This window comes from Rosa rugosa, chromosome 4 (genome assembly GCF_958449725.1).
Source record: "Rosa rugosa chromosome 4, drRosRugo1.1, whole genome shotgun sequence".
Taxonomy (NCBI): Eukaryota; Viridiplantae; Streptophyta; class Magnoliopsida; order Rosales; family Rosaceae; genus Rosa; species Rosa rugosa.
The window spans coordinates 48,886,849-48,901,595 of record NC_084823.1 but is presented as its reverse complement, the minus strand read 5'-3'; the positions used below and the strand labels follow the sequence as shown (position 1 = coordinate 48,901,595).

The 14,747-nt window shown below is 39.2% G+C and overlaps 1 protein-coding gene and 2 long non-coding RNA genes across 5 annotated transcripts; 1 reads left to right on the top strand and 2 right to left on the bottom strand.

Moving 5' to 3' along the window:
* Positions 1-3,508: 3,508 nt before the first annotated feature.
* On the top strand, positions 3,509-4,868 carry LOC133746088 (uncharacterized). 3 transcript variants are annotated; one of them, XR_009863944.1, is made up of 4 exons: positions 3,509-3,658; positions 3,778-3,925; positions 4,096-4,165; positions 4,267-4,867. It is a non-coding gene; the product is annotated as an uncharacterized LOC133746088 (long non-coding RNA). The 3 variants fall into 3 exon arrangements; XR_009863943.1 differs by having other exon boundaries at positions 3,512-3,700; XR_009863942.1 differs by having other exon boundaries at positions 3,515-3,925; positions 4,267-4,868.
* Positions 4,869-6,223: 1,355 nt separating this feature from the next.
* On the bottom strand, positions 6,224-8,212 carry LOC133706833 (uncharacterized). Its single transcript, XR_009844740.1, has 4 exons — positions 7,427-8,212; positions 7,185-7,255; positions 6,925-7,082; positions 6,224-6,246 (listed from the first exon to the last, which is right to left on the bottom strand). It is a non-coding gene; the product is annotated as an uncharacterized LOC133706833 (long non-coding RNA).
* Positions 8,213-11,789: 3,577 nt separating this feature from the next.
* Positions 11,790-14,333, bottom strand: LOC133744945 (cytochrome P450 736A117-like). Its single transcript, XM_062172966.1, has 3 exons — positions 14,053-14,333; positions 13,711-13,785; positions 11,790-12,501 (listed from the first exon to the last, which is right to left on the bottom strand). The coding sequence occupies exons 1-3, from the start codon at positions 14,331-14,333 to the stop codon at positions 11,790-11,792; spliced, it is 1,068 nt and encodes a 355-aa protein (XP_062028950.1).
* Positions 14,334-14,747: the final 414 nt, after the last annotated feature.

Sequence of the window (14,747 nt, the reverse complement as noted above, 5' to 3'; positions counted from 1 at the left end):
AAATTGAAGTGCGGGCTAAACGTCGAACAAATTAATGAGCTGACTTAATTTTGATAAAAATTAAGATGCCCCATCTTGCAACTTCATGGAATGTCTCTGAAACCCTTTTAATTTGCTGCGGAAAAGAGAAGAGCATGCATAACGTTGAGCTCTTCTTATCTGTCAATCGCGTGTCCTCTTTGAGTGGAGCAATATTAGGGTCAAATCCAATAGTCAAACATCGATCCCTTGCCTAGTGGCAAAATCCATCGTGGGAAAAACCTGTAGTAGATCATAATTAACTTGCGCATGCAGTTGAATTCATTAGTATATTATAGACGATTTCATAGAAATTGCAGGATTTCCAATCTAAATGACTTCTTTTATATCTCATTCATTAGTTTACTAATTTCGCTCGATTTTTAGTCTAATCTATTTAATAATGTTTAAAGAACGCAGTTTTTTTTTTAAGAGAAAACAAAATTACAACTTAAAACTCCTATTACAATAAGAACTAAACTGATCAAAATTAAAAGTAGGCTGAGACTTCTTTAACCAAGTGGTAGAAGTAGTTTTTATCAAGTATTTTTAATTTTTGTTATTTTATTATTATTTTAAGGCCTATTAAAGGGTAGTGAAATCCCTAGCTGAAGAAAAGAGAAAAGCCTACTTTGATTGGGATAATTGGAAATGGTTTCGGTAGAAGTTCGCTAAAAAATAAAAATATAGACCTTATCACAGAGGCTACGTTTGAAATTGTTTCTAAAATTGACACAAGCTCTTTCATAGCATCAAACCTAAACAATAATCACTTTCGCATAGTGAGCAAGATCCAAATTCAATGTTCTTTCCTAAATGCAGACCATCTACAATGAAAATTCTGACAGCTTAAAATAATAAAATGGCATTATCAACATGATTAAGGTTAGGGTTGGTTATGGTGAGACCTTGACAGCAACATTACAGAGGTCCCTAGCAATGTGCAAGAATATATTTATCGAAATCTATAGATCATACTTGCATTACCAAAGTGAAAACTGATAATAATTCTTACATCTACACGAAAAATCACAGCGAATAATTGTCATAGAAGCAATAGTCAAACATTTCATAATCACAAGACTCGCAACCAATAAACATGAATCACATGGGGAGGTGAAAATACAACCAAACAGTTGCGGTGAAAAAGATGGTAATACCATCTTATAACCAATGAGCTCTACTGCAGAAGTGCAGAGAAGTAATAACGCATCACAATACTGAAATTATAACATATCAGCACACAAAATAAAGTGATATACACACATCCAGTACTACAGAATTTGGAAATTACATGCCCTACATTCCATCACATCAGCTTATCATTTCAGAACAAACTACGCGAGCAAACCAAACTAGCAACAAAGGTGATGCTGTCATGTTAATTTGCAGAACTTAATCCATGAAGCTCTTTCTTTCTGTCAGTTTAGGTTATTTGTGACAGCACTCAAGGTGTGAAGTATGATTATTTGACGATACCTGTGAAAAATCCTCTTCTTTTAAAAAGAGAAAAAAAAACCCTAGCTGAAGAAAAGAGAAAAGCCGAGTGGGAGTTTTCCCTGTCCGGCGGCGCGCCCTCCCAGTGTTGTCGTCGGACGGGACAGATGGGACCTTGTGTCCGGTGAAGGGTGGTCCAGTTGGAGTAGAGGTTGCGGAGCGCTGGCGTTGCACACCGGAGAGCCTATATGGTTTGACGGAGAAGGGCGGAGGTGGGAAGATGGCAGGATGGCGGAGCCGTTGTCGTCTTGGCCTTGGGAGGAGCACGGAGGATTTGCTCGGTGGTTCGAGGAGTTGACACGAGCTCGGAGGTCGCCGGATGTTGCCAATCGTCTGGGAGCAGTGCCGAGATCCACTGGGTTGAGATCGGATCGGTTGATCCTGATCTGGTTTGGGTGCTTTGGTTCCGACATGAGGAAGGGCGGTGTGGCGAGTCGGCGAGCGGTAGGGGACGGCAACATGGCAAGTCGGCGGGCGGTAGGGGACGACGACGTGGCTGGTGGTGGTACGGCGCCGGTAGGATGGGTGCGATGTGTTGGGCTCTGCAACCGTTTACTCAAGCTTGGGCCTGATGATCTTTGGGTTTGGGCTTTGACCCTTGACCCAGCTTTTTTGGTCTGGGCTTTCACCCTTGACCTAATTGTTTTTACTGCTTTGGTTTTATGTTATTTACTTTTAGTACGACGTGGCTTTATGTCAGCAATAAGTCCCTCTCACTTTTGGGTAGGGCGACGTGGGCTTTGTCCCGGTATGCACACTCAGTGTGCCTTGTCTGGCCTAGCGAGGCGGCGAACTATTTGTTTGATCAAATGGGCGCAACCTCCTAGTGGCAGGATAAAATTGAGTGTCACCGGATTTATTTTTGTGCGGCAACATAGTGGGAAAGCTGTGCTAAAGCAGGTAATTATGCTTCTTCGTAATAGAGTTCTCTTTCCGGTATGTCACCGCTATGTCAAAGCAAATAGAGTAGTCATTCGTGCACTCTTTGCTAATTGGTGCTTGTTAGAATACATAGATTTTGTGGAGAATCCGGGTTTTATTCTAGGATGTTCTCTCTATGTTTATTGTAATTTGGGGTTCAGGCTCTACGTCCCCCCATTGTATTTTGCAATTTCTTTAATCAAGGCTTGAGGGCAGCCGCACCAGGCCCATTTCAAAAAAAAAAAAGAACTAAACTGATCAAAATTAAAAGTAGGCAAAGCTGAGACTTCTTTAACCAAGTGGTAGAAGTAGTTTTTATCAAGTATTTTTAATTTTTGTTATTTTATTATTATTTTAAGGCCTATTAAAGGGTAGTGAAATGATATTCACCTTTCTTGTAGTCTCACCTCAAGTTGTAAAGTCCCTTTGGTTGAGAAATTCGAATTGTAGGATTTCTCATGTTTATAGGGAGTGTAGTGTAACATGTGTAGATGGACTAGCTCCTCTTCGGCGTACCCTGGGTTGAGACAACACAATTTTGAGAATCCACCTTATTGCACCAACGACAGACTCAATAAGCATAAAAATGGTCTTTTAATGTTGAGACTTGTAGCAATCCAGTTGTTATTTAGCTTCCATGTTCAAAAAGATCTAATTAAAAAAATGGATCCAGCTGCTCTAAAGTGAGAAATATGTGAATTTACTTCAATTTCATAAAATCTGGACTCTCTATCTAATCTGACATTAGGCGTATTATCGATGATTGTAAGTCATATTTGACATCTTTTCACTCAAGTCAGGTTAGTCACACCACAACACATGTGGGCAAAGGCCACACACGTATTGCCACATAATTAAAAAATTGTGGATATGGACCTCATACCCACCGCTATATCCAATGTTGGTGTCTATATCCTCCACCTACAAGCACAAAACATGGGTGCCTAATTATTTAATATTTTTTCTTTTTATTTTTTTATTCAAACCAATTATTTAATATTTATTTGGATTTTCTTTTCTGTAGACCCTAATCTTACAGAATTTTTAATGATTGTTCAACACCCATATTTTCAGCCTCTCAGACTCTTATCTCTTTCTCTTCTTCTGAAAAAATAAACCATCTCTTTCTCTAGTCTCTCTCTCTCTCTCTCTCTCTCTCTCTCTCTCTCTTGTCTTACTACTCCATATTCACCATGATCAATTAACCTGGATAGTCTGAATCGTAAGGAATAGATCCCGGATCCCCCTATCAGATTCAACTCTGGTCTATCAATTTAACCTACCCTCTATTTTTGAATTAGGGATTGTGATTTCTTATGCGATTGTGGTTTTTCTTTGCAGCAAGAGATTAATTGAAGAGATTTCATACTGTGTTCGTGGAGAGCGAGGTTGCGAATCACCTCGGATGAAAGAAGCCATCGACCATTAAAACTCGTTCCTCGTGCTTCAACCCGAGACCATGGAGAAGCTCCAGCGACAACACAATCAGGTACCATTTTAGTGTTTGTTATTTTATTTTCTTTGATGGCTCTATTCGATATATATGCGGGAGAAAAATTGGATGATTTTTGTTGTCTATGGTTTTCCGGTTATGGCTTATTGATTGAATTTTGTATGGGTCTATGCCTATCATCTCTAATCCAAGATCCCCAATTTCAGCACTGAGTAGGAGGCTGAAACCATGGCAGTGATTGAACCCAAGAAGATCATCATTGAGATCCTAGTATCGGTGAGTTCTGTTCCTTGTTTGTTTCTTCAACACTAACTTGATCTATGGACCTAGACACTCAAAAGATTCAAGCTTTAAACATGGATTGCCTCTGTTTTCAGATTTCGGCCAAGTCAATTGCAGACTGAAGCTGCTCTATTTGCTTCCCCATGTACTGCAAAGAAGCAATAGGACTCGATACTGGACCATGAATAGAAGCAATTGTTGACCGGGAAAAAAAAAAAAAAAAAAAAAAAAAGCAATTGAAACTCTGATTCCTACCAGTTGGTCCCACCATGTCAGAATTGCAAAAGAAGCCACGCACAACAAAACTAAGACAATTAAGGAGAAAGCAACCCCTCTACAGCGCACTGACCCAAAAAAATGTGGCTGCAGCGTGGCAATGGGTAATAGACACGCACATGTGTGTCCTTTGGCCCAAATATGTCACGAATGTGTATGTGGCCATTGCCAATAATTGTAGTAGTGTCACATCTTCCGTGAAGCAAACGGTGTAGTCAATAGGTTAGCGTACCTTGCTAGTTTTAATTATATTTCTGATGTATGGTTAGATGAGACTCCTGTTATTATTCAGGATGTTCTCTATGAGGATGTTAATTTGTAATCCTTCTAATGTAGCACGGGGTTCAGGTACTATGTCCCCCCCTGTTGCAAAGTATTAATTCAATAAATGGAATCGGGCGTGGGGCTAAGCCTCCCAGCTAGGCTGGGTTCCAAACCCCTTTAAAAAAAAAAAATTAACATATCACTCTTTCATTAATTATTGATTTTTAATCTAAACTCCGGTTAACTTTCCGTTAACTATAGGAAAAAAAAAAGTTTGGGATTTCTCATCCTTAGTTACACTAATTTTCAACTCCTTGGTTGCCGATTACCTCATCTAACTGCCCAAAAATTTAAGTTATAAATGATCGAAAGCCAAAATCAAAATTTTCGAGCTTGGTTGAATAGAACCTATAAACATTCACGTCTTCAATATAGCCTTTCACCAATAGCATCTATGACATTGCTTGCTTTTAAGGTCAAAATATACTGCAAATTGTAATTGGATCCAGAGTTCAACCTACTAAATGATAAACCTAGAACTGTTGTTGTACGTAGAAATAGACCTACAAATTGGATCCAGAGCAGTTCTTTTGGTCTTAGCGAGCATCAATGTTTTACCCTGATAACCAATCTAGCTAATTATAAATTAGATCTGCCCTTGTATAGTTATCGATCAAATTGTCCACGATCTTAAGCTTAAACGGATGCTAATAAATCTGGACTCTCTTATTTCTCTTATATCTTGAGATTGTACGTGAACCATCGAAGGTTAGAGTAGGCTAAGGTTGTTTGTTGGGAATGGGAAGTGGTAAGTCTTATAGTCTTTTCCAACTCGAGAGATTGAAGTTCATTTGGCCTTAATTGCATTTGTTAATAATTAAGTAGATTAGATGGATGCGAATGACATGGCTTAAACTACAGAGAAAACTCTATATAAAGTTTACAACTGAATATTACGTGTTTGAATAAATCGAATCACTTCAGATAAAGTAATTGACAATCAAGCAGTTGAAAATCAGTGTGAACTAGAAATCCTGAACTTTTTTTTTTCTATAGTTAACGGAAAGTTAACCGAGGTTTAGACTAAAAACCGAAAATTAATAAGAGTGATGTAGATACCTCCACTAGCATGGCTTATTCTTTCTGTCACCAAGCATATGCAACACTCTCTTAGTGGGCCCACAAGCCATGGTGGGGCCCAACCACGACATAAATTCCATTGTCCGACATTGAATCTACCCTGTGGTAGTCGGAAGCGGCCAAGACCACGCCAGGAAGCAACCTTCCCGGCCTTGCCAAGTTACCTTCACAACAAGCTTTTTTACACTAGAAATGGGACTTCTTGTCCCACATTGAAGAAAATGTAAAGAAGAGAGGCTCCTTACCTATAAAAGAGACCCCTCATCCCATTAAGAAACCACTCCATTACATCTCTTGTAATCATGTTGGGCCGCAAGGCCCAAACACATGCATGCATATAGAGCAATATTGAAGTGGACGTAGTTTCCCGCTAACTCTTCTTTGATACAGACAACCTGCACATTACACCAGGTAGTTAGTTCTTATTCTAACAATTACACAGACCGCCATCTTAACATATATATAAGACTCACACTTCGCATATGGGCAGACCACCATTGAACAAAAACAATTATATTACCCAATACAGAAAATTTTAACAAGTTATAGCTTATACATGAAACAATTAGCACCAAACATTCACCTTATTCTGGATAGAGAAATTGATAAAGTTGGTATCCACCAAAACCCAGTAAAGCTTCTAATCTCTTCCTCAGGCTTCTCAGAACTCAATAACTAACTCCATTTCATCAAACTAAGGTCAGACATCTTCTAATCTAATAAATCAAACTATAATCAATTAATCAAAGTATCAAACCAACTAACTAAGCTCGGAGCCTCACTCATCTTCTAATAAAAAAAAACAACACAGCGGCACACAAAAAATTCACTTTTCGTTTCTGATAGAGGAATAATCGCCCACCAAAAAAAAAATCACGACTATATGAAGAATTAAGGAAGAAAAAGGAAAAGCCTTATATTGAACAATCCAAATCTCAATACCAACTCCAATGCAGTTTCTTATCAATTATTCAAAGTATCTAAGTATCAAACCAAGTAACACAAGAAAAAACGTAGCAGAACTGCAGAACCCAAGTAACGAAAGAAAATTCCACAGAAAAAGAGGAGTTTACCTCTTTAGCATGAATCACGACTGTATGAAGGCAAATGATATGCGATTGAAGAAACGATTATGATATGTCTATGCCCAAGGCTTGGCTCATGTGTTTGAGATTTGCCCCAAATTGAATTCGACATCAGTCCTTAATCCTAAATTTTGTCCTTATGCAACCTGACACAACATTGAAATTCAATCACCGTTAAAAAAGTGGACTGACTATAGTAAGTTATCAGTGAGAAAGTTAAAAGAAGCGGATATACCATATAACCCTACATATACAGAGAAGTCAAAAATTAAACATAATTCTCCACTGACATCACAGCTACCAAATCAAGAGCAGCTTCCTGCCAAAAAGAAAAAATGTAGATTAAATCACATATCAGTTCCTAATAAAAGGACTTAAAATTAAACGAGATGACATCCTATATCTGGAGAAATTAAGCAATATATCTATAATCTCAATATAGAAGCCAACTTCTCCCTTCCAGAGGCAATAAGCTCTGTTATGTCCTTACCCTGAACTTCCTTGAGAAGAAACTGAAGCCTGTCATCATCTGCTTCAGCACCAACTATGAAAAAGATGAATGTGTTAGCACTATGAACAATTAAACCCGACCCTCTACATGCACAGTTCTACTCAATCAACTGATCAAAATACACATAACAATCCCGATTTACAATATTAATTGCTCTAAGATTCATTGCAGATAGATAATGCAAATACTAGAAACACTTGGGAAAAAAAAAAACTACAAGGTTCAATATGTTGTAATAACAATGGCACATGAGTGAAAAATGTATACGAACAAAAGTGCTTCTAAATACAAGTCATGTTAATCCTAAAACAGATTTCTGCGACTCAAAAAGCATAGCATTTAAACCCAATTCCTCGAGCCCCAATCCATTGTAGTCAGTAATAAATCGTTTTCATTGGATTAAGTCTTAAGTAATAACAAACAAAACGCTACGGTAGAGTTACAGAATAGAAAACACTATTGCTAAGTCTCAAAATTGAAAACCCACATGGTAAAGTAGGAATACAGAACATGAATTTCGAAATCAACAACACTAATCGATCAGAAAGACACAAATTTTGGGCATATGTTTAACAACACAATGCGTAAATGAAGCAAAGAGAGCAAAAAGAGGTACCAGCTAGCGCCAAGGATGCTCTTGATGTCTTCGGTTATGGTCTTGCCCCCCAACACAGCGAGCAAATAAGCAGCGATCACCTTTATCTCTGTTTTCACGAGTTACAAAACAGTTAATATCAATCAGAACCGAACAGGGAGAGAGAGACAAATCTAACGCCTTATACAGATACAAAGAGATAGAGAGAAAGAGAGAGTACTTGAGAGAGAGAGAGAGAGGTTGTGGATCTGCAGAGTATGAAGAAGGGTGAGTTACCGCGAGCACCCCAAGGTCTAGGGTCAGGCCCCCCATTGCCCTGCCCCATCGAACGCATTTGAGACCTTGTAGATCCAAATCATCGTCGTCGTCGGAGAACATAACTACAGATCCACCGGTCCACCTAACCCAACCTCGAATCACCAAAGCCTCGAGGTTGCTTTAGGCCAAAAAATAACATGGCTTTTGAAACTCTTATCCAGAAAATCGAGCGATTCTGGAGTAACACTCACAAAATTGCATGATAACGAGAGAGAGACCGGAGAGAGAAAGAGAGAGAGAGGCAGAGAGCAGGATAGGGTTTTTAGTCGAAGCAAGTGAATATATACCAAATAGGAGAGATTTGTTGTCTCGACACCACGCCATAAGAGTTCTCAAGAACTCAGCCCAAACATAGGAACCCCAGAGCCCACTTATATTATAATTATAATGCATTTGGCACTGTTTCAGTACCAGCATAACCTCTATTCACCCATTAGGCACTAATAACAGTGGAAGGAAAAAATGTCTCACTGGTTTTTTTTAAATCAGTGTGATACTGTTCTCTTTCACACTGATGAGTTTTTAGTGGCTACAAATGTAAGACCTCGGAAATTTGTTATTAATTCGTAAATGTTTCCTGAGATTAATAAAGTTTTCGTTTGTACGATTTTGTGGTTCGAGGGTGGAGTGGAATTATTTTCGGACGAATAATTATTCGAAGTACACGTTTTAGGGGGTTACGAAGTTTGACTTTTTATACGTTATGATTCTGTGGAAACTTCCTTCACAAAAGTTGTAGAGCGCGTCGATACGAGTTCGTGGACATGTGAAACGCGAAAATCGGAGTTCGTATGAGGAAGTTATGGCTTTTGGAAAAAGTTTCTATTTTGGTTAAATAGGAAAAAAAATCCGAAAATATCAGAAAATGCCAACTTTCCATTTTCGGAAAGTTTTCTCTCTATTCGTTCCCGAGCCCAGTTTCGCCCCCTCACCTTCGCCGGCGTCGTTCTTCCTCCTCCGGCCACCTTTTGCTTCGATTCCAAAGGGAATCCTGCTCTCCTCAGTCCCTTCTACACGTCTGTGGTGGTGATTCGTCGTGGGAAGCACCGTAGACGACGCTACAAGGCCGAGAAGTTGCACGATGGAGCTGCAAATCGCCGGCCTTGGTTCTCCCAGCTCCGGCCACTATAGCTCTAGTTCTTTGAGGGCTTTTCTATCCCAGAGGAAGTAGAAGCTACACCCAAGAAGGCTTGCAGCGATTTGATCTGTGGTGATCGAATTTTGGAGTTTTTGAAACTAAGGTTTTTCGAATCCTTTGGCTTGCGAGGTAAAATTATACTTTTTGGCTGATAATCTGATTATGGTGTAGTTATGAAAGTTTCAATTGGAGTTGAGATGAAGAACTTTGGTGTTGAAAGTTTTGCCAAATTCCGACTTTGGGCCGGTGGCGGTGCCGCCACTGTGGTGGTGTTTTCCGGCGGCTTCCGGCCACCCCAGGGACAGTTTCTATTCCTGATTTCGATCTACTCGTCGATACGAGCATTTTGATATATAATTTGTAATTTTTGGAAATCGTATGAGCATGTTATGAATTTTCCAAGTTTTAGGGTTTTCGGTTCGATCGATTTTCTATCCGTGAGGATTCGGCTGTCTGATCAACTTGTAGTTTTGATTAATTGATTGTAGAAGCGTTCCGAGATTGTTGGATGGTATCGGATGAGGATCCGACTGTTGGATCGTCGTATAATTGTGTGTTGTGAATTGTGTGTTTTGTGTTGTATTGAGTGTGACCTTGATGTGATTAGGTGATTGACGGAATTGTGTGAGCGGAGTATGGATGATTTTGTGCTTGTCTTGGTTTTGTGTGAAGACGCAGCAGGATTTGGAGGTGAGTAAATCTCACGTGGTTCATTTACGAACGGATTTATTTATTACTCGGAATTACTTGTTTAATTGTTAAGTCATTTTCGAAACAAATTATTTGTTTTAAAATATATGAACTTGATCGACAACGGTTCATGGGTAAGTTAAAACAATGTTTTGATATAAAATGATTTTCGAGAGGAATAATTTATAAAACTATAGTTGGTATTAGTGGTCATTCATGCGTGAATGATTACGTATATATATATTTACGTGGAATATATATATTGGATGGTGTGACATTGGTGAAGTAATGATGGTGATTTGATGGAATTATTATTGCGATCATTTACTCTTTTCGGGATTACAATTCATCATGTGAGTGATTGATGTAATTGTATGAGTGTAGCGGTATACAATTCATCATGTGAGTGATTGATGTAATTGTATGAGTCTAGCGGAATACAATTCATCATGTGAGTGATTAATGTAATTGTATGACTGTAGCGGTATACAATTCATCATGTGAGTGATTGATGTAATTGTATGAGTCTAGCGGTATACAATTCATCATGTGAGTGATTGATGTAATTGTATTAAAAGAGCATTTGGAGTTGATGGGTGATCATCTACTTTAGTTGAAGTTGATGGGTGATCATCGACTATTGACTTTAGTTTGGAGTTGATGGTTGATCATTGACTTTAGGGTGAGTTGTTGGACTTCTTCATTGATTTTCTTTTTCCTTCTAATTGTTGAACTTTTTAGGTAATCTCCTGATCAACTAAGTTATATGCAAGGATTACTGTCTTTTGAATTGTTTGTTTTAATGTGATCTCCTGAACTAAATTATATGCAGGGATTACCGCTTTTTGAATTGTTTGTTTAATGTAAATTCCTGAACTAAACTCTATGCAGAGATTTATATGATTTCTATTGTTTGTTTTTAATGTGATCTCCTGAACTAAGTTTCCATGCAGGGATTACTGATTTTACTTAATTCAATTGTAAGTGCGGTGGTGGTTTGAGACTAGTAGTGAGTTGTGAATGAGTTGTGAGGTCATCGTTTTGACAAATGCTTTATGTTGAGGGGAAGTGAGTGTGATTTGTCGTTGAGATGATATGATATGATATGAACTTGATGTTTGGTTATGTTTTGTGAAATTACATAATGTTGCTTTAATTCATCTCATGAGTTGAGAAATTATAAGCATGCGTGACGTGAGTCACTTTAATTGAGTTTACTCATACGGGCTTAAAAAGCTTATCGGGTTTGTTTTGTTCAACCCGGTGCACTATTCTATGGTGTGGGGGTTTTTGTGCAGGTTAGAATATCAATTAATCGTCGTCGAAGCTGAGATGTACGTTGGGTAGCGTGGACGTCGAATGATACTCTTAGTTTTAAGTCTTCCGCTGTGTAGTGAGTTGTGGTGGGTGTGTTTACTTATTGAATTGTCATTCATTTTGATTTGTAAACTATCTGTAATGTAATATGTGACTCTAAAGAACGAGTCGGTATTGACATTGTGAGCTCATGATTTGTTTAGTTGCTTATTTTATTTGAAAATTTTTCTTTGTGTTTTCTTGTGCTTGTTAAGTTATCGCGTTTCGGATTTGAATTTATTTATTCAAAATTCAGAGCGTGACAACAAAAGAGGTGCTATTGGGGAAATTTGTTGTAGTGAGAGTAACATAAAAACATAAAAGAAGAGAAAGTACATTGAAGAATACCATGGTGCTGCCATAGCTAGAAGAGGAACATCTCTGTGGATGACAAGACTATTGCATTCTGTCATGTTCATATCCCTAGCTCTAGCGCCACTATGCAATGCCCACTCAAACTTGTGCACAAGATTTACTAGCACAAGCTCAGTAGTGATCATCGAAAATAGGATTCCTGGGCAACCTCTCCTGCCAGCTTCAAATGGGATAAACTGAACGTCCTGTCCTCTGAAGTCCGTACTAGAATTCATAAATCTATCCGGTTGAAACTTCTCTGGTTCATCCCACAGAGAAGGGTCCCTTCCAATTTCCCAGGCATTTATTATGACCATGGTTTTTGCTGCTATGTCGTAGCCCTTTATTTTAGCATCTTGGGTTGACTCTCGAGTACCCAGCAACGGCATTGGAGGATACGTACTAAGTGTTTCAATGATCACAGCTTTCAAGTATGGCATTTTGTCCAATTCACTTTCTGTTATGTCTTGTTTTCCATCAGCAATTCCCATAACCTCATTTTGCAGTTTTTCATCAATCTGGCCAAGCCTTTTGATTTCCAAAAACAAGAACGAAAAATTCAAGTATGAAATTATGTGATATTTGAGGATGAAATACAGCAATCTGAAACAAGCAATGAGTTGTGTGTAGTAAGTTCATTTTACACATGAATGTTGAATGCATCCTCTACTTGTTTCCGACCAGTGGCAGTTTCGTGCCAACGATTGCATACAAAAGTAAAGTGGGCACGATCAACATCACCAAAACATTGAGAAACTATGGTTAGATCTTCATCGATGTTGAGGAAGTACGACCTTCATCGGTGCAATAAGTTATCACGATTTGCCACCGTTTGTTTCGTAGTTTCTGCCATGTTCAATTTACAGAGACACAGAGTAGGTGAATATCTCCTTAGTTTGCTGTGCGTCTAGGCTCCTCGTAGCCATGGTTACATATATATAAGGAATTAATTCTGGATCTTATATGGAAATCCAAAACTGATTAGCAAACTTTGATCAAGAAGATGGTTATCTAGCTTGGTTGTGAACTTGTGATGCTCTTTTACTCTTCCCCACAACTTTAATCCCCACATTGTTATGCTTGTTAAGATTTTTTAGGTTTTAGTTCATGTGTTTGGCTATCAGAAATTCAGAATCGACAATACATTCACAAACTTCTTTTTATTAATGCCAAAACAAAAAAACAAAAAACAAAAAACAAAAAACAAAAAACAAAAAACAAAAACAAGAAACAACTTGACTTAAAGACAACAACATGAAATCTGGATGAAGGGATTAAGGGGAGTATGGTACCGGGAGAAGATAAAGAGGAGCTTTCTTACAGACAGTGATTCCATAAACTTCACTCACGTCTAAGGCCTCAACCAATGCATTACCAGTTGGCAACTTCCAATCAAACCAATATAAAAGGTCGGCAAGAACACATTCAAGCGAAGCAACCGCAAAGGCCTATCCCGGGCATCTTCTTATACCACCACCAAATGGGACAAATTGGAAGTCCTCGCTTGTGAAGTCGATTGAGTTGCCCTGAAATCTATCTGGGAGGAACTCATCCGGCCTTTCCCACAACTTGGGGTCCCTTTGGATTGCAAATGCATTGACAAACACACTTGTTTTGGCAGGGATACGGTAACCTTCCAACTCTACTCCCTTACTTGTTTCCCGAGGAACTAGAAAGGTGCTACAGGATGTAGTCTTAGAGTTTCTTTGATGACACATTTTAAGTAGTCCATTTGATTGATATCATTCACATCTACCCTTGCCTTATTCCCCACCACACTTCTTATCTCCTTTTGGACTTTCTCCATCGTACTTGGATTTCTGGCGAGCTCTGTCATCAACCATTCCATCGTTTTTGAGGTTGTAACAGTTCCTGCAATTACATATCCTACAAACCAATGAACCATAATGAGACCAATTTCAGGAAACACACGGTTGTATGACCTCCAAAATGACATTCATAGCTTCATAGTCTATGTCCGAGGCTATAAACATCTTAGAGAAATACGTGGATACCACACGCTCCACATCGTTATCATTTTCAGACCAATTCCCAGCCTCATCAAGCAAACCCGGCAAAGAATTCTTCTGTTTTCTGTTTGCTGCCTTCCTATGGAAATACCGTGTTCCTGTCTCCCTCTTTCAGCCAAGTAACCTTGGATCGATGCTTCCAAAAAAATCTCCTCCTATGAACTGTAAAAACTCCATCAAATGCCTTTTCTCATTCTGAACATTATCAGATAAAGGGACATCCAACAATTCTTCAAGGCGTGACCTAATTCCCAACATCTGATGCTGGCTTGCCTTGAAAGCTTGCTTCTGCCACTTATCCAAAGCCAATCTGGTATGCGTAATTTTTTGGGTAACTTGGAACATTGGAAGTCCTACCACATCCGTATTCCATGCTTCTTTCACTACCCCCGTTGCACTCCCCATGCTGAAGCCAATACGCTTCAAACTTGAAGCGATGGTGTCGCGGTCTTTTGGCTATTGGCACAGAACTAGGACGCAACAAGAGAGGGACATGGTCTGAATCACTTGGCGGAAGATGCTGCAAAGCAGCATGTGCATGGGGAACAGATCGCACCACGAAGGAGTACATACTGCCCTATCCAATCACAGTTGTGTCTCGGAATTCCACCATGTCGACTGAGGACCCTGGAACCCTAGATCAAGGAGCTCACAGTAGCCTAATGCTTCCCTAAAGCCCCGCATCTGTCGCTAGGTCGTACCGGGCCGGGCCATCAATCTTCTCTGAACTGTTGAGGATTTCATTGAAATCCCCTATGACCAACCACGGCAGCGCATCCAAATCCCGTAGCTCACGAAGAAGCCGCCGTGAGCCATCTC